We start from the raw sequence: 21,077 nt of genomic DNA on the forward strand, positions 1-21,077 counted from the left end.
TTGGTACTTTCCCTTCTGGCCATCCGGGAAATCGAAATTAACTTCGACGAAGCCGAAATTCAATTACTCCCCCGAAAAAGAGGTCGTTAAAGTCTTTGCGACAATTTAATATTCTTTTCCTACTCTCGCTATCCCATTAAATAGCCATTTCCGGGCATCGAATGGACCACATGTGGAAAACTGGTCATCAGAAGAGGGTTCGAGTGGGAAAAAAGGTTTTCCGATAATAACAGTTTATATTGACGTGCGTGACCTTTTTCTCTATTTTCAGGAACCGCAATCCAATTTCAGTCCAGATGCTACTGGGTGGCGTTAATCTCATCCCTGAAACAAGACCCGCCCATTAGGGGCAAGCAAACTTAGGACGTAAAAGAATTCCTCAAACATAACAATCACAATTAAACCCAACTGAATGGTACAAGTTCATTAGAAGGCCGCGGAAAGAATTGGAAACAATCAGCATTAAAATTATCATTCGTGCTCGAACAACTCCATTTGCCGAAAAGCCTCGTCTCGCATAATTGGGACCGGCTTTTCTCGGCTGGCTGTGTTGGAGAAAAACACCAAACGAGCCCGGAGAAGTTCGCTCATTTGGAATTGTTTTTCAGTATAACGTAGGAATAAGACCAACTACCCACTAAATACGGTTTGGGACTTCCTTTTCGCATATTTTTCCCCGTGTCCTCGTTTTCATTCAGGAGTTAGTCACGAGATGAGAGGACGGAAAGGTCAGTAATGGGCTGGCGGTGGCAGGAGTTGCAGGGAACACGCTTAATTTGGGTAATTTTCATTAAAGTTTGCTTTGGCTTTCTTTCTGTCGTCAAAGTGACTTCGTTTGTCGCGCTTCAGGAAGGGACAAAGTTGTCGCTGTCTTCGACGGCACTGGGTAGGAAAGAAGGGATTTTTAAAAGGAATCTATCAGTATTAGAACTTGGACGGAGATCGAAGCTTCTGTACTTACGGTGTTAGTGGTTTTTATTTAGAATGCTTCTTCTGCTTCTTCGTATTTCAAGCTTATTGTTTATTAGCTTATTGCTGTGTTCTAACTTTAATTCCACAGTTGTTAATTGAGAGCTTTCGATGTCTGTACCATTTTTGCATTAGTATAATTCAGTGGCAAGTACAATCATACTCTATGCCTAATGAAGTCGAAACATTTTCCAACCCGAAAAATTCCTAGCCCGGACCGGGAATCGAACCTAGCTACCTCCAGCATGGTCTTGCACTGTAGCTGCGCTTTTACCGACTGAGCTAAGGGAGGCCTTCTGTTACCTTAAATATTACGCATTTGTGAGGTCATTTTAAATACAGATATACCACCATCTTTCGTAAGATCCGCAACATCCCTAGAAGTGACCAGTTCATGTAGCAAAGCAAAGATTTATTTTATTAATACGGCTTGAAGTGCAACTACCGCGTGATCACACTGCTGAGCACCGCCTACAAGGTACTCTCCTAAATTCTATGTCGCCGCCTATGACCATTTGCAAGAGAGTTCGTTGGGCAATACTAGGTCGGGTTCATAAGTGCCCGCGCTACCACGGACCAAATTTTCGCGATTCGGCAGGTTCTGGAGAAATGCCGCGAATCTGCATCATTTGTTCATCGACAAACATCATTGGTTCATCAATTTCAAATCCGCATACGACACAATTGATCGAGATCAGCTATGGCAGATTATGCACGAGTACGGATATCCGGATAAACTGAAGCGATTGGTCAAGGTGACGATGGATCGAGTGATGTGCGTTGTTCGAGTATCGGGGACACTCTCGAGTCCCTTTGAATCTCGAAGGGGGTTACGGCAGGGTGATGGACTTTCGAGTCTGCTGTTCAACATCGCGTTAGAAGGTGTGATCAGAAGAGCTGGGATAGACACGAGTGGCACGATCTTCAGGAAGTCCATCCAGCTTCTTGGCTTCGCCGATGACATTGACATCATGGCACGGAACTTTGAGACGATGGCGGAAACGTACATCAGACTGAAAGCTGAAGCTAGGCGGATTGGACTGGCCATCAACACATCGAAGACGAAATACATGAGAGGAAGAGTCTCCCACCCCGAGTTCAGATTGACTGTGACGAAATCGAGGTGGTCGATGAGTTCATGTATTTGGGCTCACTGGTGACCGCCGAAAATGATACCAGCAGAGAAATTGAACGACGCATTATGGCAGGAAATCGTGTCTACTTTGGACTCCGGGGTACGCTAGGATCGAATAAAATTCGCCGCCGCACGAAGTTGACTGTCTACAAGACGCTTATTAGACCGGTGGTCCTCTACGGCCACGACACCTGGACTTTGTTCGTGGAGGACCAACGCGCCCTTGGTGTTTTCGAATGGGAGGTGTTGCGCACCATCTACGGTGGAGTGGAGCTGCTGGGAGAACCATCCATCGTCCACATTGCAAAAAATTAGGTGACTACGGTGGGCTGGGCACGTCGTAAGAATGCCGCATGACGACCCAGTGAAAATGGTTCTCGAAAGCGACCCAACAGTAGCAAGAAGAAGAGGCGCGCTGCGGACAAGGTGGATCGACCAAGTAGGAGGCAACCTGCGGACACTTCGCAGACTACGAGGCTGACGAAGTATGGCCATGGATCGAGTAGAGTGAAAAAGACTTTTTCGGATAGCAGAGGACAACGAGGCCTTAGCCTGATTGGTAAGGTAAGGTGAATGTTGGAAATTGAAGATTGGTTATAGTGCCGCCAGCACTAATCCGAAGTGTGCAAGTCTGCCTAGCGACTTTTGACGACGTTAGCAACATAGGACGACCAGTGATGCCAGCGAAAAATGTCACTCTGATTTTTAGTAGGATGCACAGTACTAAATATGCACCAAAAATGGACACGATGTGACTCCTGAGAAATTCGGAACTAGAACGTAAAAAATTTCCGAGAACCTTAAGGATGTTGTGAAAAGCTTCACACAATTTTTGAGAGAAGTTCAGCAGAGTACCGAGGTATCTTAAAAGAAGCTTTGAGGGATCTTCAGGGAAGTGTTCAGTGGGAGCTTGAGGAAATTGCAAGGAAGGTAAGAGAACTTCCTCGAAATTCAGAGAACTTCTTCAAAATTCACAGAAGTTTCTAGAGAAAAGAACTTCCTCGAAATTCAGTGAACCTTGAACTTTAGAACTTTAAAATGTCACGGTACTTCCGAGAAATGTACGGAACTTTACGGACCCTTATACAGTGCCTTCCCTTTTTTGGCAGCACATAATGTTGGTCTTATTTGCTTTGTATAAAATTCATCGAAGGCTTTCTCAATTGGTGATTTAGTGGATCATTCAGTGAAGAAATATAAATTCTTCGTTCTTCTTCTTCTTCTTCGCATTTCAAGCTTATTGCATATCACATATTAGCTTATTGCGTGCTCTCAACTTAGTGTTCTAGATGCACTTCCACAGTTATTAATTGATAGCTTTCGATGCCTGTTCCATTTTTGCATTGATATGATTGTGTGGCAAGTCCAATCATACTTCTATGCCCAAGGAAGTCGAGAAATTTTCCAACCCGAAAAATTCCTAGACCGGACCGGGAATCGAACCCAGCCATGGTCTTGCTTTGTAGCTGCCCCTTTACCGACTGAGCTAAGGGAGGCTCCTCGTATTTCGTTCAAAGTTGTTGCGAAGGCACAAGCGAAAATCTGACACGAGTATTAGCTGATGAGGTCGTGTTGCCAAAAACGGGAAGGCACTGTACTTCTATTAGTTAAACCTTTTGATTTTTATTTTCGAAAAATTTATTGAAACTCTTGGTGCTATTAGAAAGTTCACGGAACCTCCAAGAACCTAACTACTTAGAAATTAACGGAACTTCCGAGAAGCTTGCAAAACTTGCAAGAAGTGAACGAAGTCCACGTATCTTGACATAATTTTAGAGAATGTTTAGTTTAGTAATATAAGTTACTAGGGCTTAAGAAAATATTCGATGAATTCACCAAACTTTCGAGACGTTTTTCGGAACTTCCAAGAAGTTCACAGCATCCAAGAAAACGTAATAGATTTTTTGGAAAACCATTAGAAGTTTTGGGAGGTTTAGATAAGTTCGGAGAATAACAGAGATCTAACTAGAAGTGCACGGAACTTTCGAGCGGTTAACGAAACTTTCGAGAATTTAACTAAACTACCGAGAAATGCACTGCTCTTTTGACAAGTTTACGAATCATCCGAGACGTTCACGGAGCCTTATAGAATTCAAGGAAACCTTTTAGAATGATTGGCTTTTAATCAGTGGCGTCGCGTAACCTCACTTTTTACCTGTGCACCAACTTTCAAAAACAGATTTAATGCCATATTCACACTCGAATCGGTTGAAAAACACACTTAATCTTCTAGTTAACTCGATATCTATCCATTGCAAGCAATATTTTGATAATTGTTTATGTTTTGAGAGTTGGTGCACAGGTAGATTGAGGTTAAGGCGACGCCACTGCTATTAATATTAATTCTTGGAGGTTCTGAAAAGTTCAGAGAACATTTTTAAATGGTTTACATAAATTTCAAGAAGAGCACGGAAGCGTCGGAGTAGCGTATTGTGTGGCCTCTGTATCGACGTTGGATTAGGTCTTTGTGTGCTTGGGTGACGACGAGGGGATTGGAACTGCCTTGAAGGTGTTTGATGGTTTAGTCTATGGATATTATGGGCAGGTTCAAACTCTTGGGTCCACACCTGGTGAGGAGATAGTTAGCCTCCTCTAGGAGGGCCACTCCTTCACTTGATCCGGTTGCCTTCCCTAAACAGCTGACGACTCGGCTATAGACAGTGAGTGTGATGATTCTGTCGAAGGGGAGGACGCCTCCCTCGACGCATGCAGTCAGGCCCGGGGTGGAAAGGAGCAAGCCGGAAGTGGTAAGAATGACCCTTTGATAAACTGGAGTTAGTTTTTCAACGAGGGTCTCGGAGTTGTCGATTGCTGTCCAGGTGGTGTCTGGCGATAGAGCGGATGAGGTTGAGTCTTGTCCGGCAGACTCAACTTTGACATCGTCAAAGTGGGCTCTCGTATTCCCAGGATTTTGATAGATTTGCGCTGCTGGATGATCTGGGAGTCGATGGTGATTGGTGTCGTCAGGGACCGGTTGCTATGGGTGCAGATGTGTACGAAGGCACTCTTCTCCACCGACAGTTGGAATCCGGCATCGTTTGACCAACGGTGTACGAATTTGATGGCCTGTGGTAATTTTTTGCGGAGGATCTTTATCGTACTTTGACGGCCAGGACTACTATGTCGTCTACCTATTTAGACGAAGCTGAAAATGTGATAATTTATTAGCTAGAGAATGGTCTTAGAAGAGAGTAGCTAGATAGTTCCGTTGGAGTAAGTCAGTTTTAAAATTGAATAGAATTCGAAAATGAGCATTGAATGTAACAATTGCATAATAACACACCTGTAGTAGATAGAGTTAGTGTTAAATAAATGATGAGTAGAATCAAGTGAGCGTGAAACGTGATAGTCCGTATGTAAACGGAATCTCATTAGTTAGAGAATTTTGTTAGGTTAGCAGGTATAAATATGAAGTTCCTAATCTCGTTGAAGTCATGCCGGCTGCTATCAAACTTCCAGCTGAAAACAATTGAAGCCTTCGGAGTGGAGGTGAGCACATCACTTGGCCCAATCACCATCATCGCGGCCTACTGCCCCAAGCAAACACACATCAGGGATGGGTCATTCGTGGCCCTCCGGAAAGACCTCATCAAACTCACCCGGAGGTACGGGAACTTCATCATCCCTGGCGATCTGAACGCAAAACACCAAGCTTGGGACAACGGTCAGAGCAATAGAAACGGCATCATCCTCAATGAAGACCTGCAAGAGGGCCACTATACCATCTTGGCCCCGGACTCTCCCACCCGGTTGGGTCGGTCTGGGGCCCATGCGACCATCGACATCTTCGTAAGCAACATGGGACACAACACCTCGCAACCTGTGGCATTCCAGGAGCTGAGCTCGGACCACTACCCGGTGGTGGCCGAAGTTGGATCCTCGGTAAACCAATTCGAAGCTTCCCGGTGCAACTACCATCGAGTCAACTGGGCGCAATATCAACACTGGGTCGACACAACCATCGACTACGATTTCCAACCGGGGACGTCCGAAGATGTTGACCAGTGTCTACAAACCATCGAGGAGGTGATTTCCCGGGCCAGGGAACAACACGTGCCAGTATCCAGACAGGTAAGTAACACTCTGAACCTTGACAGCCCTACCAAAGATCTCATCAGACTCCGTAACACCATTCGTAGGCAGTACCAGCGTACTGGCCTACCTAACTTGAAGACCAATTGTAATCGCCTAACAAAGATCATTCAGGCCAGGATGGTGGATCTCAGAAATAACTATTTTGCTAGTAAGATCCGCTCTCTCCCAGATTGTGCTAAGCCCTTCTGGAAACTTACAAATATTCTTAAAAACAAGCCTACGCTCATTCCACCACTGACCCCACTGGATCGTCACGGCGACCCAGTGGTTCATCTGATAACTCCTGAAGAGAAGGCTGCCGCGATAGGTCAACACTTCATCAGCTCCCATAGTCTCGGACAAAACATCGTCAGCCCTCATGAATCTCAGGTTGCTGAAAATGCAACCAATCTCCTTCAGATTCCTAACATTTTTTCAGAGGAATCCGAGATTACGGCTGACGAACTGTTGGCCTATATCAAATCATCTAAAAACATGAAGGCCCCAGGTTTCGACAACATCCTGAATCTGGAACTCAAACACTTGAGTTCCAGATTCTACAACCATCTGTCACTGATTTTTAATCAGTGCCTCAGACTTGGCTACTTCCCCTCGTGTTGGAAGTCAACTAAAGTCATACCCATCCGGAAACCTGGGAAGGATCCGTGCTCTCCTTCAAGTTATCGACCAATCAGCCTTCTCTCAAAACTGTTCGAAAGAGCAGTATACCACCGGCTCTTAACATCTGCCAAAGAAAACAACTTGTTACTCGAGGAACAGTTTGGTTTTCGGAAAGGTCGTTCGACCGTCCACCAGCTGACTCGAGTAACAAACATTCTCAGACGGAACAAGTCTGTTTCGAAAACATCTGCCATGGCGTTGTTGGACGTTGAAAAAGCGTTCGACAATGTCTGGCATGATGGCCTGGTGTTCAAATTGCAGCAGTACGGTCTTCCAATCTTCCTAGTGAAGATAATAAACAACTACTACCTATCGTACAGGACGTTCCGAGTTTCTCTGAATGGCATCACATCGGATGCTGGGGCTCCGCTAGGAAGCATCCTTGGCCCCATTCTATTCAACCTGTTCACCTCCGATATGCCGGCTCTCCCTGATGGTGGATCGTTATCTCTGTTCGCAGATGACACATCCATCGTCTACAAGGGTAGGGTCATCGGAGCTCTGACTGCCAAACTTCAGAGAGGCCTGGACGTCCTGTCTGAATACTTCAACAGCTGAAAGATCCGTATCAACGTGGCAAAACCCAGGTCATTATCTTTCCACACTCAAAATCTCCCAGATTTGTTCCGTCGGAGAATAACAAGATCTGCCTGAACGGCACAGTGGTGGAATGGTCCAAAGAGGTCGTGTACCTCGGGCTAACACTAGACAGCAATTTTCTTTTCAGGGAGCACGTTGACAAAACCAAAAGCAAGTGCAATATCTTGATAAGATCGTTGTATCCACTTATCAACAAGAAGTCAACCCTGTCTCTGAAAAATAAGCTTCCTGTCTACAAACAAATCATCCTTCCCGTAATCGAGTACGGTATGCCAATCTGGGAGAGTTGCGCAAAATGCCATCACCTTAAGCTCCAAAGGATCCAGAACAAGATCCTTAGGGTTAGGATGCTTTTAAACAGTCCCTCGCGGACTAGAAATTCTGAGATCCACCTCCTGGCTGGAATTCAAACATTAGAAGAACGGAGAGTTTTCATCCTGGAAAGGTTCAGAGACACCTGTCTGAGATCAAGTCACCAGGTCATACGTGATCTAGCACGATAGGTTAATTTATGCTTGTAGTTAGGTAGGTTATCACTTTTTTTTTCCAATTCAAACAAAACAACTGTAAACTAGTTGCAAAACAAAAATATTAAATTAGGATAACAAATTAAGCAAAGATGAAGAGCCAAGTAGGCTAATCAATTAAATTTTAAAATCAATGTTCAATCATAAACAAACAGAAATAAACATAATTTAAATAGTAGTAGCTCGTTGAAGTCATTCATGTAACGAATTTTGGAGGTGACGGACCACCAGCAGCAGCAAAAACAGCAGCAACAGCAACAGCAGCAGTAGAAACAGCAGCAGCAGCAGCAGCAATGCCTGTAGAGTTGAAAACATACTACAAATCTCCACGTACATCGTACGGGTTAGGCAAAGAAGTGTGCGTTTGACTTCGAACTGTCGCATTAATGGCCCTTCGCTCATTTTCAACTTCTATTCAATTTTCATACTGCCGTACTCTAACGAAACTATCTACCTACCCTCTTCTAACACCATTCTGTAGCTAATAAATCTTCACTCAAAAGCTTCATGTTAGATAGCATTTCCAACCAACTCAGAAAATATGAGTTTTTTGTTACAAACATTCAAAAAGAATTGATTAAAGTTTGGAGGTTAAGCGGGGCTTTAAGAATTGCACGTACTTTTTTTGTCTACCCTACTGATATTTTTTTAATAAGCAAAAATTCCCTCCCAGTGTGCATCCAGGTAAAAGTTCCACAATTTAATAACAACGGAACGTGAGAAATGCAGCAACCCGCAGAAATAAGAGCACAATCCCGAGAAGCAAAACGCGCGGCATCCACAACGACAAAAGGCGCGTAACGAGAGCACATTCACAAAATTTCCACCAACCACCAGCCGTCGCCAAAGAATGGCAAACATCCAAGCCAAATAACGAAACCTGAACCAAACAAAAAGAACGTACAAGCAAAAAGTGAAAAACACTTCTTGCTTGCTCGCGCTTTAATATCAGATAATTTTATGCAGATAAGTGTCTTTTAATTCTTCTCGCCGTCATCGTCGTCGTCGTCGTCGTCATCCATCCTAAGGGCCCCCCTTAGTCGGGTGGCAGTAAGCGAAGTAAATTCATTAGTGGGTACTGCAGACTCTCTGGTTGGCTTCAAAGCGAAACAAGGCAAGGCGAACAACTTCTTCGATCCTTGTCCGTAGAAAGATGCATCTCCCAGCATCAGCGCGAGCGGAAACCTGAGAGAGCAAACGGACAGTCGCGCTTTTACGCTTTTTCATCCTGTTTTATAGTAATTTAATTTCGGGGTCTCCTGTCAGAAACCGACTTTGATCTCAATTAGTTGGGAAACCCCTGCCCTGCCCGGCTCGGAACGGCTCCACTGGCTGGTTGGCTAAGGTGTCATTTTAACTCGTTTAGTTTTTAATGACTGCAAATATTGCATTTAAGCACCCTCCAAAGCAGCGTTGACTCGGGCGCTAAGATGGTCCCCAAATAGCGAAAACGGCGAAGAAGCTTAATGGGATTTCATTACGGCGGAGTGTAATTAAGGCATCCAATTTTTAGTGGTAATTAGCGAGCACCGAGTGTTTGCCGATTTACGGCGAAAATCTGGGATGGAACTGTCGTAAAAGTCTCCAGATGAACTCCGAGACTTACCTTTCGAAACATGGCAGAGCGCTAGTCCGACGACGAGCACCGTTCTCCAGCAGACGGTATCCATTATTCTCCGACGAATTCAATCCTTATCTGCACTTCCGACTCGCCGTTCGCCGTAGCTCATTTATCACTCACACAAATTCGAAGATTACTGCTCGATCTCGATTTCGCACCTTCTTATTATTTTTCTCCCCGTGTAATTTACCCCGGTTGTCGGGCTGTTTCACTTCCACTTCTCACTCACTTTACCTTCTGGCTCCGCGCTCGAGCCCGCTGCTTCATTCATCTAATTATCACCATTATGTTGGCAGTCGGCCAGAATAAATAAAGACCACGCTCCACATCGTGCACCGTTGTTCAATTCTCGTATTCTTATCCTATTCTAAAGGTAACTTCATTGCACGGGAAAGTGATGTATGCAACATCAAACACTTATTCACTTCTTTATTTTTCTTCTTCCGCTTTTCTCCAGACGGCAGCAGCGTGAATCACCTTTTTCCCCTTTATTTGGGTTTGAATTCGAATGAAAAAAAAAAGTGTTATTTAATAGTCGGGTATTGTCGGCGTTTTGAATTTGAATAAATTTGTTTACTCGAACCTTGTTTCGTTCGTTCTCCACAACTGTCTGTTGTGTGTGGTGGTAGTGTTTTGTTTTGTTTTGCGTTTCACTTTTATCGTTTGCATGTTACATTTTGTAATTCGAATGTTTGATGAGCTCTCTAACAATTTTCGGATGGCTGAAAACGGGGTTCAAGGTGTTTCAAGTGTGGTAGTGGAGGCGATAGCTGAAAAAGAGAGTAAGAAAAAAGAATATCGTTAGCTTGATTTGTTTAAGCTTTACAGATAATGATGTGAATCAGTAGAAACAACAACTCAACGGCATACAATTCTAACAATTGAAATAGATACTTAATAACTTGGAATTATGGACATAAGACTTCAAAAAATTGTGGAACGAAATAGTGTTAGATTTCAAACCCTTATAGCTTGGCCATTTAATGATGGATTTAAAATCTTTTCACTCCATTTGATTCAGAATTGACGTAAAACTTGAATGGTATAAAGAATATAGTAATTTATCATCAGCAAACAATTGAAAATTGATCATACTTTTAGGCTGCAATTAATCAAATATGTGCTCGCTTGCTATGAATATCGAGAGAACAGAGAGAGACGACGGGTTATAAAAGAGCTTACACGTACGATTTTAAACTTTTACGATTACGATTTGCAACTTTCATGGCATACATTAGCGAAACAAAGCCAGACAAACACTGATCAGAATGATACCATAATGTGTACAAATTCAAATATGCTTGTGTAAATGAGGATAGATCAGTTCAAACTCAGAGAAAATGTAAACGTTAAATTTATTGAATTCCAGTGTTCGCTATTTGATAATTTTTTGTTTGATCCCAGATAAAGGACAAACTCAAATGATATTCAGTTTATCTGTCATTATTGGCAACATTAAAATGTTATAATATGGTGTGAGGTACTTTTATGAATTTTAAACCGGTTTGTTTTATGAAATGCATTTTAAATAGCAAATTTTCACTCCGGTTATTTTAAATTAACTTTATTCAGTAGCTACCTAAACATTGGTTTTCATTATTGGACCTTAATTTTGAATGGAATAGGAACTGAATTTTGATATATAAAAATTGAATTCAATTAAGGCTATTGAATGTCTTCTAATTTCAGAACCTTGAATTGAATGTTTTTTAAGAATAAAATCTATAAATCAACAATTTTTAAATTTTTAACTAAATTATTAAGCACAAAAACAATTTCGTAGTCCCACGAAAATAATGTGTACGCTTGGGACAGAACTCTTAATGTTTCACTTCAAGGCCTAGTGTTTGAAGGTTACGCTAAATTCCGAACTTTAGAATAGTAGGGGCAATGGCTCTGATGTTGGCCTACGGATCTAAGATTGGGCCCATCGCTGAAAATCTGCTATTTATTAATTTAATCTAGATGAACGCGTTTTTGGGACGGTACTTATGGATATTTTTGGTCGCTATTTAAAATTTAGTCGATTGCTTAATTTATGTATGGGCCAAAATTAGGGGCATTTAGACCGACATTACATCCATTTCCCCAATGTCATGGTAAATTTAGAGCTGTTTACTCACTGATTACTCTATAGGAATTTATGTATATCTGCATATACATACAATAAAGTTCCCTCGAGCTGGCACTGAGATATGAGTGAAACTTATCTGCCTTCAGCTCGCCATAAAACTATCTGGGACGCAGATTTCGAAGCAGTACTAAAGTTCACGTAACTGCAAAAGAAAACAGCTGTGCCGGTGGTGTAGTGGTAAGCGTGATTACCTCTCACCCCAGCAGGCCTGGGTTCAATCCCAGTCGGCACCACCGGGATGTTCTGAGGCATAACATCTCTGATCACGCCTTCCTTCGGAAGGGAAGTAAAGCCGTTGGTCCCCGGTTCATGAGTTGATGAGTCGATAGGTAGGGTCCAGGTGTGGGAGCTGCCTCCCTGGCGTCGGTAGCATTGGTGCCAAGCACGGAAAACAAGATCGACGGAAAACAAATCAAGGTAAAAAAAACCTGCCCAAAAATTATGTAAACATTTGTGAAATTCTCAAGACCTCCTCATAGTGCTAAGGATTTCCTTACGTTCTCTGGAATTCCTTGAAGTTCACCGGAAGTTCTTTTAACATCTTAAAAGCTACACAATTTTTCTGAAGCTAATGAAACTGCCTTGAAATTATTCTGAATTTAAAAAAAAAAAAACTGTGATGCTCATGGTACTTCAATGAAATTTATTTGAGCTTCACTGGACTTCCCATCATCTTTGAAGTACCCACAATTTTTCTGGAGTTCTAGGAAGGTCCTGAAGTCTTTACACTTTCCACGGAGTTCTCAAAACTTCTCCGTAAATTTTTAGTAAAAATCAGTAATGTGTTGTTTTTTAGTTTTTGATTTATATTTTTTTAAGTGTTGCGTATTAAAGGTATTTTTAATTACCTCTGATCTGATATTTCGATCTTTGAAATTGACCCAGTGGTTCAAGAGTTATAAGAAAGTTATTTTTGAAAATAAAAATAAAAAAAAAACGATTTTTTGCACCACTCTAATATGGAAATGGTAACCCTAATAACAAAATAGAAAAAAAACGGGCATAATAATACGGAACTAAACAAAAAAAATACGAAAATCTGATAACCACTATATCGTTTTGCTATGGAATAGTTGAATATCCCTGAAATTAATGGAATTGTTGATGTTTCGTGACGTTTTAGAAACTTCTGCAAAGTGTTTGAACTTCTAAATTATCTAAGTTCTCTGCACTTCTATAAATTGATGCCATTGGTACCAACATACTCTAAATATTTATTCGATATCAATAGCTTTAAAATCTATACATAAATTGCAGAACAATGATTTTTCAAACATTTAAAATTAACCGTTACTCATTTTATTAGAGGCATCGAGCTAGGAGTCTCATGGAAATTCTCCATGGATTTGGATTGGATTTGGATTGGATTTGGATTGGATTTGCATTGGATTTGGATTGGATTTGGATTGGATTTGGATTGGATTTGGATTGGATTTGGATTGGATTTGGATTGGATTTGGATTGGATTTGGATTGGATTTGGATTGGATTTGGATTGGATTTGGATTGGATTTGGATTGGATTTGGATTGGATTTGGATTGGATTTGGATTGGATTTGGATTGGATTTGGATTGGATTTGGATTGGATTTGGATTGGATTTGGATTGGATTTGGATTGGATTTGGATTGGATTTGGATTGGATTTGGATTGGATTTGGATTGGATTTGGATTGGATTTGGATTGGATTTGGATTGGATTTGGATTGGATTTGGATTGGATTTGGATTGGATTTGGATTGGATTTGGATTGGATTTGGATTGGATTTGGATTGGATTTGGATTGGATTTGGATTGGATTTGAATTGGATTTGGATTGGATTTGGATTGGATTTGGATTGGATTTGGATTGGATTTGGATTGGATTTGGATTGGATTTGGATTGGATTTGGATTGGATTTGGATTGGATTTGGATTGGATTTGGATTGGATTTAGATTGGATTTGGATTGGATTTGGATTGGATTTGGATTGGATTTGGATTGGATTTGGATTGGATTTGGATTGGATTTGGATTGGATTTGGATTGGATTTGGATTGGATTTGGATTGGATTTGGATTGGATTTGGATTGGATTTGGATTGGATTTGGATTGGATTTAGATTGGATTTGGATTGGATTGGATTTTTATTTCGTTTGATTTGATTTGGATTGGATTTGGATTGGATTTGGATTGGATTTGGATTGGATTTGGATTGGATTTGGATTGGATTTGGATTGGATTTGGATTGGATTTGGATTGGATTTGGATTGGATTTGGATTGGATTTGGATTGGATTTGGATTTGGATTTGGATTGGATTTGGATTGGATTTGGATTGGATTTGGATTGGATTTGGATTGGATTTGGATTGAATTTGGATTGGATTTGGATTGGATTGGATTTTTATTTCTTTTTGATTTGATTTGGACGGAATGTGTGTTGGATATGGATTGAACATGGATTGGATCTGGACTAGATTTGAATTGGATTTTGACTGGTTTTGTATTGGATGTGTATTTGATCTGGATTAGACATGGAATGGAGTTTAATTGGATTTAGGTTAGGTTGAACTGAAATAATTTATTTATATTAATGCAATACTTAATTTTAATAATTTGTTCAAACTCCTAGAATTATGGAAACATGATCATTTGACTGGATTTGGATATGTATATCGACAACTTTTTTGAAGGGACATATCCAGCAGACAGGTACAAGGTACATGCTACACCAAATCGACGATCAAATGCATTGTTCACAAAAGCTGATACGTCCCATTGAAAAAGTATTCAAAATATGATCTATATGGATTGGTTTTGGATTGTATTGGAATTAATTTTGACTTGGACTAGAATTGAACTTGGCTTTTTAATTGAAATAGAATTCGATTTGGTTTGATAAGAATCGGATTAAAATTGTATTGGACTTTGTATTGGATTTCTATTGGATGTGTTTAACTTACGTGTTTTTGATAATAAACAGATGCATTAAAGTTCGTGTTAAGTGAAAGTGCATTGCCTTCGCTTTCAGTTCACGGTCAAAAATTAGTTCTAAAACTAGAAAAGCATTAACATGACACAATAAACTGGACATAATTGAAAAATTCGAAAGTGATGTTAAAAATAAAATACTCTTCGCAAAATTCAAAGTGCTGCTATTTTGTACAAAATTCCGATATCTGGCGTGATAACAAAAGAAAAAGCAAATCAAGAACAACATGTGAAAAGGGCAAAAAAGCTTTTTGCAAAAAAACCTTCTTATGCCCTTTTCTCGCAACCTATATGACATCAACGCAAACTATTAACATCACCGGATAGGGGAAGGTTTTCCCTTCCCGATGATGTTATTAGTATGCGTGAGTGACCCTCGGTTGGTGAGAAGAGGGCCAAAAAGCTTGATGCCCTTTTCACATGTGGCTCTTGAAATGATCTGGCAAAGAAAATGAAGCACGATTCTTTTAAAGCGAACAACGGATGGCTTCAAAAATTTGTTAAGAGGAATGGATTGTCGTTCAAAATTGCTAGTGGAGAAAGTGGAGCTGTAAATGTTGATGACGCTGGGCAATACATATCCGATACGTTGTCACTGTTGATTGCTGACTTCAGTCCACAAGATGTGTTTAATATGGATGAGACGGGTCTATTTTTCAAATGCTTACCCAATAAAACATACTGTTTCACAAAAAGATAAATGTCATGGGGGAAAATATTCTAAAAAGCGAATTACGGTAGCTGTTGCCACAAATATGGATGGATCAGAAAAGTTGGAGCTTCTGATCATTGGTAAAAGTCCTAAACCTGGATGCTTTAAAAATATCAAGAGCCTGCCAGTCATCTATTGAAGCAACAAAAAAGTATAGATGGTAAGCTTCATGTTAGAAGAATGGGTGCTTAAACTTGATAAGAGAATGGTGATTGAAGGAAGGTGAATAATATTGTTTATCGATAACTGTCCCAGGGGCTACAAAATGGTGAGTGACAATCTGGAAGGAGCGATATACCTAGCTCAGGTCCTCACAAGTTCCTACCTCACGCCTTCGCGAGTCATATGATCACAAAAGACTGCCAGCTGAAACATGGACACAGCTGGTTGGCGTAGCCTGGGCAATGTTGTCAATCCGTCAATAGCAGAGTGAGGAGGTGCGACGCGAACACTGGCGCGGTAACCATAGCACGGTGATAGAGGAAATGCTTCGCCAACCCGAGTGTCTGTTCACCATGGAGGTGCGGCTCAAACAGCGTCTGACTGGCATCCAGCGGCTGAATAAGAAATGCTCTTCCCCGGAAGCTACACCTAAGATGGCAGCCCTATCACGGCAGATAGGAGACCTTAGGCCGACCACCTACTGTCTCTGAAACCTTTACAATTGTTACAGAAACCAACAGAGAAAGACATCGAACTGATTTAACAGCAACGACTTTTAGCGCAAAACGACGGACACGAATTGGATCATGGAATGTATTGACGTTAGCCCAGCAGGGTAAACTGGCACAACTCGCCAACGAGGCGCGAAGCATGAAGCTAGAGATCCTGGGATTGAGTGAAGTTCGTTGGCCAAACTTTGGAGAACACAAACTGCCGTCGGGACAGGTACTACTATACTCTGGTATTCGAGGTGAAAACGCTCCTCGCCATCGTGGAGTTGGTCTCCTACTTAGCGTCCAGGCAAGTGCTGCGCTCATCAAGGGGGAGCCTGTTAATGAGAGGATAATCGTTACCAGATTTAGAACACGGGTTCGTAACCTTACCATAATCCAATGTTCTGCGCCAGCCGATGCTGCCGAGCTACAGGACAAGGAGAATTTGTACAGTCAACTGAATGCCGTCGTGGATAAGGTTCCAAAGGGTGACATCAAGATCTACACTGGCGACTTCAATGCGAAGATCGGCTCCGACAACACGGACTATGAGCGTGTCATGGGACGCCATAGTCTCGGCGAAATGAGCGAGAACGGTGAGTTGTTTGCAGAATTTTGTGGCAATAACGACATGGTGATCGGGGGCTCGCTCTTCCCCACAAAGTCACGTGGGTTTCTCGTGATGGACATACCGAAAATCAGATCGACCACATCTGCATCAGCCGAAAATGGAAAGGGAGCCTTCTTGATGTCCGGAATAAACGCAGCGCCGACATCGCGTCTGACCATCACCTTCTAATCGGTGAAATCCGCCTACGCATGGCGCGGATCCAGCGACGAGAGGAGAGACTCGGGCGGCGGTTCAACACACGCCGACTTGAAGATCCAGCGGTAAAAAGGTCTTTTGTTCATGAACTTGAGACTCGAGCTGCGGACGTTCCAGAAGGTGGCAGTGGCCATTAAGAATGCGTTTATAGAAACAAGCGAGAACAACTTGGGTGAGCTGCGCACCCAGAGGAAAGAGTGGATCACAGATGAAACCTGGCGGAAGATTGCTCAAAGCTGACCCCATGCTATCCGCACAAATGTTGCATCAACTATTCTGTAATATCTGGGACACCGCGACTTTTCCGGCCGACTGGATGCAGGGCATCTTAGTGAAGGTCCCAAAGAAGGGGGATCTGACTGTGTGCGACAATTGGCGAGGCATCATGTTACTGTGTATTGTTCTCAAAGTTCTGTGCAAAGTTATCCTGAATCGGATACAGGAGAAGATCGATGCGACTCTCCGACGGCAGCAGGCAGGATTTCGTGTCGGAAGATCTTGTGTGGACCATATTGTCACGCTCCGCATCATCCTGGAGCAGGTCAATGAATTCCAAGAGTCCCTTTATTTGGTATTTATTGACTACGAAAAAGCTTTCGACCGTCTCAATCACGAGAATCTGTGGGGCGCCCTGAGACGCAAGGGAGTCCCGGATATAATCGTCAACCTCATCGAAGCGCAGTATGAGGCTTTCACGTGCAGAGTTCTGCATAACGGAGCCTTGTCCGACCCTATCCGGGTAGTCGCTGGAGTGAGACAAGGATGTATACTATCACCACTACTGTTTCTCATCGTAATTGACCGTGTACCGAACCATGGGCTGCTTTGGCAGCCTATCACCATGGAGCATCTCAACGACTTCGATTTGGCTGATGATGTTGCTCTACTAGCACAATGGCGCTCTGATATGCAGAGTAAGCTCAATGACCTAGCCGAACGCTCCTCTGCGGCGGGTCTCACCATCAACGTCAACAAGACCAAATCGTTGGATATCAACACGGGCAACCCTTCCAACTTTACGGTAGCGGGGCAAACCAAATAGCGTCGGACGGCGGGACCAAGAACGACATAGGTGCACGAATCAAGAAGGCTAGGGCTGCCTTTCCGAGTTTACGAAACGTATGGAGATCCAACCAGATAAGTCAACGCACCAAAATCCGAATTTTAAACTCAAACGTGAAATCTGTGTTGTTATACGCCAGCGAGACGTGGTGTGTATCAGTGGAGAACACTCAAAAGCTGCAGGTCTTCATCAACCGATGCCTGCGGTATATAATTCATGCCTGGTGGCCTCACAACTGGATCGCGAATGCCGAGCTCCATTGTCGATGTCATCAGAAGCTGTTGAAATTTGAGAGCGAAAGTGGAGGTGGGTCGGCCACACACTTCGACGAGGCGGAAACGAAATCTGCAAGCAAGCACTGGATTGGAATCCGGCAGGACATCGCAGCAGAGGCAGACTCATGGGCTCATGGTGGTGGAGCCTCAATAAGGAAATTAAGCAAGTCGATAGGAATCTGACCTGGGCCCAGGTCAAGACAAAAGCGAGCAGCCGCCCAGGATGGAAGACTTTCACGTTGGCCCTTTGCACCGCTGGTGGTGCACCGGACCCTTAAGTAAGTAAGTAATAACTGTCCCAGCCATCCAAACATTCAGAAAAAGTTGGGAAACATAAAACTGGCATATTTTCATCCAAATATGACCTCTGTGCTCTAACCACTTGATCTTGGCATAATCAAGTCTTTGAAAGTGCACTACCGCAACAAGCTATTAGAATATCAACTGAATCAACAAATTGATTTATTACAGTGCATTAACATGATAGCTGATGCATGGCATAACAACGTTAAACAATCCACAATTGTTAATTGCTTCGTCAAAGCTGGGTTTTTCAAACCAAACAATTTAATATGTGTTAATGAGAGTAACATTGTAATTTATATTACTGAAGAAAGTTTATTTCAATCCAAATTTGAAATGCTCACTGAAAAAGGTTTTGATTCATTTGGAGGTAAAACAGACGGCCTTTGTGAAAGAGAACTTTTGACTGACGATGACATAGTCAGAATCGTTCATCATTGCAGCAAAATCGATGATCAAAATCACTCAGCGACTAATGAAACTGTTGACAATAAACTAACAAGCGTGTCTTCTAAGAATCAACTTTCAGATGCTTTCCAAACAATATATGCAGGTTTATTAGAGATGTGAGCTATATCTCTCAGAAAAGTACATGAATTTTTCAAACTGTGTAGGGGACGAATGAATGGAAATTTATTTGGGTTTAATCTTAAACGATATGTATTGTATTGTTAAAAATCGATTGGAATCATCTTAAAATATACGTTGATTGTTAAGCATGGAGTGACGTTTCTCTCTCTATAACGACATTAACATTCTATATACCGACTATCTTTTATAACGACAGTTATATAATAACGACAGCCCCCTGCGATGTCGCTATAAAGAGCTTCGACTGTCATTTATTAACTTACAACATAAAGGCAGACTAAAAGTAAATTGGTACGCACAAAAGACCTGTAATTCAAGATTCAATCTCTTTAAAATGTCCATTAATGGTTGCTAGCGGCACGCGAGGGGCGTACCAATTTATTTTTAGTCAGCCTTTAGTAGAACATTCCAATGTTCTATCTAGTCATCTGTCATATTAAGCATCAAGGTAAACATAAAGTTAGACGCGTCGTTCATGTTAGCAATCATATAACTTCGACGTGAGGATTGTTAGTTTGACACCCGTTCTTACTAGAAACCGAGAACACTTCAGCATCTCCACGGTTGTCACGGAAAGGACCTTTTCGTTAGTAGGACTGAATTATGAGTGCATACTTTTTTTTATTTGTTTTCCGTCGATCTTGTTTTCCGTGCCAAACACCAATGCTACCGACGGCAGGGAGGCAGATCCCACACCTGGACCCTACCTATCGACCCATCAACTCATAGACCAACGGCTTCCCTTCCCAAAAAGCGAGCACGATTACTATACCAACGAGTTTTGACGAAATTTGATTTGATATATTTTAATGGATGACGAAACATATGTCAAAATGGATTATAAAAAAATCCCCGGACGAAAATTTTACCTGGCAACTGGTCGTGGGGATGTCCCTTTCAGGTTTAAATTTGTTTTTGCTGATAAGTTTACTCGGAAACTAATGATTTGGCAAGGAATCTGCAGTTGTGGCCTTTAAACCAAGGTTTTCATCACATCTCACACAATGACGTCGAAGGTTTACATTAAAGAGTGTCTAAGAAGCGGATTTTACCCTTCATTCGGCAACACAAGACCAACGTTATGTTTTGGCCGGATCTAGCCAGCTGCCACTACTCTAAGGAGGTACTAGAATGGTATGCTGCTAACAATGTTAATTTCGTCGCGTTTAAAGTGGAATAAGTTCGCCGGTACAGTGTCACCAGCGACTGTGCAAATCATGATGGCATCGACCACAAGTAAAGTGCGACAGTTCGTTCGAAACGGTGAAAGGTAAAATGACGTTTTGATCAACCTTGTATGTTGTTTAATTCTTGAGTTATGATCACTTGAATGCGTCCAAATTTACTTTGAATCGGGCTTTATGTCTAGTCGAAAAATAACGCCTGATAATCTGCATGACTAATCAATAAACCTTGAAGACACACGAATAAATGTTTCAAGACGAGTCCTTAAGACTTCCGATTGAAACTTGTTGGGCAAAACGGTGTTGGGTCAAATCTGACGAATGGAATTCCAAAACAATACTACAAGTCAACCTATCAGAAATCTTGTGGAACCTAAATCATTGACAATCCGTGGACTCGCTCTCAAAAATCATATTCACTTGAATATGGGAGACCTAAGACGAACATTTATATCCTGAAGTAAAATGAATGCTATTTTCTAGAACCCATTTATTGCTTATGCCTTTCGAATAAGTTTATGCTACAACGCAGTGCAAACTGCGGAGTTCATAAAAAAAAATATCGCATTAAAATCCAACCCAGTTCCACCAGCAAATTGGTTTAAGTCTGCAGGGGAAGTACCAGAAGCCCGTTTTACAAACTGCAACCTCTGTCTGCAGCCACATTAAATATTCCAGTTTTGTGAAATGATTTTTGACTAACTGCGCGGTCATAACTCATGTCGCCTGTCCGGTCTGTCCTAAGGACCTGTTCATTA

The 21,077-nt window shown here is 42.0% G+C and overlaps 1 protein-coding gene across 1 annotated transcript in view; it reads right to left on the minus strand.

The window, feature by feature from the left end:
* LOC135709432 (protein sax-3-like) overlaps positions 1-21,077 on the minus strand; it is a 798,478-nt gene that overhangs the window by 591,640 nt on the left and 185,761 nt on the right. Inside the window, exon 2 of the mRNA XM_065231751.1 lies at positions 9,593-10,377. Within this exon, the coding sequence (XP_065087823.1) occupies positions 9,593-9,656 (64 nt within the window). The 5' untranslated portion in view covers positions 9,657-10,377. The remainder of the gene's footprint in view (positions 1-9,592; positions 10,378-21,077) is intronic.

Source organism: Ochlerotatus camptorhynchus, unplaced genomic scaffold (assembly GCF_037179485.1).
Source record: "Ochlerotatus camptorhynchus isolate MF236.1 unplaced genomic scaffold, CSIRO-AGI_Acam_v1.1 ptg000361l, whole genome shotgun sequence".
In the NCBI taxonomy this organism is placed as follows: domain Eukaryota; kingdom Metazoa; phylum Arthropoda; class Insecta; order Diptera; family Culicidae; genus Ochlerotatus; species Ochlerotatus camptorhynchus.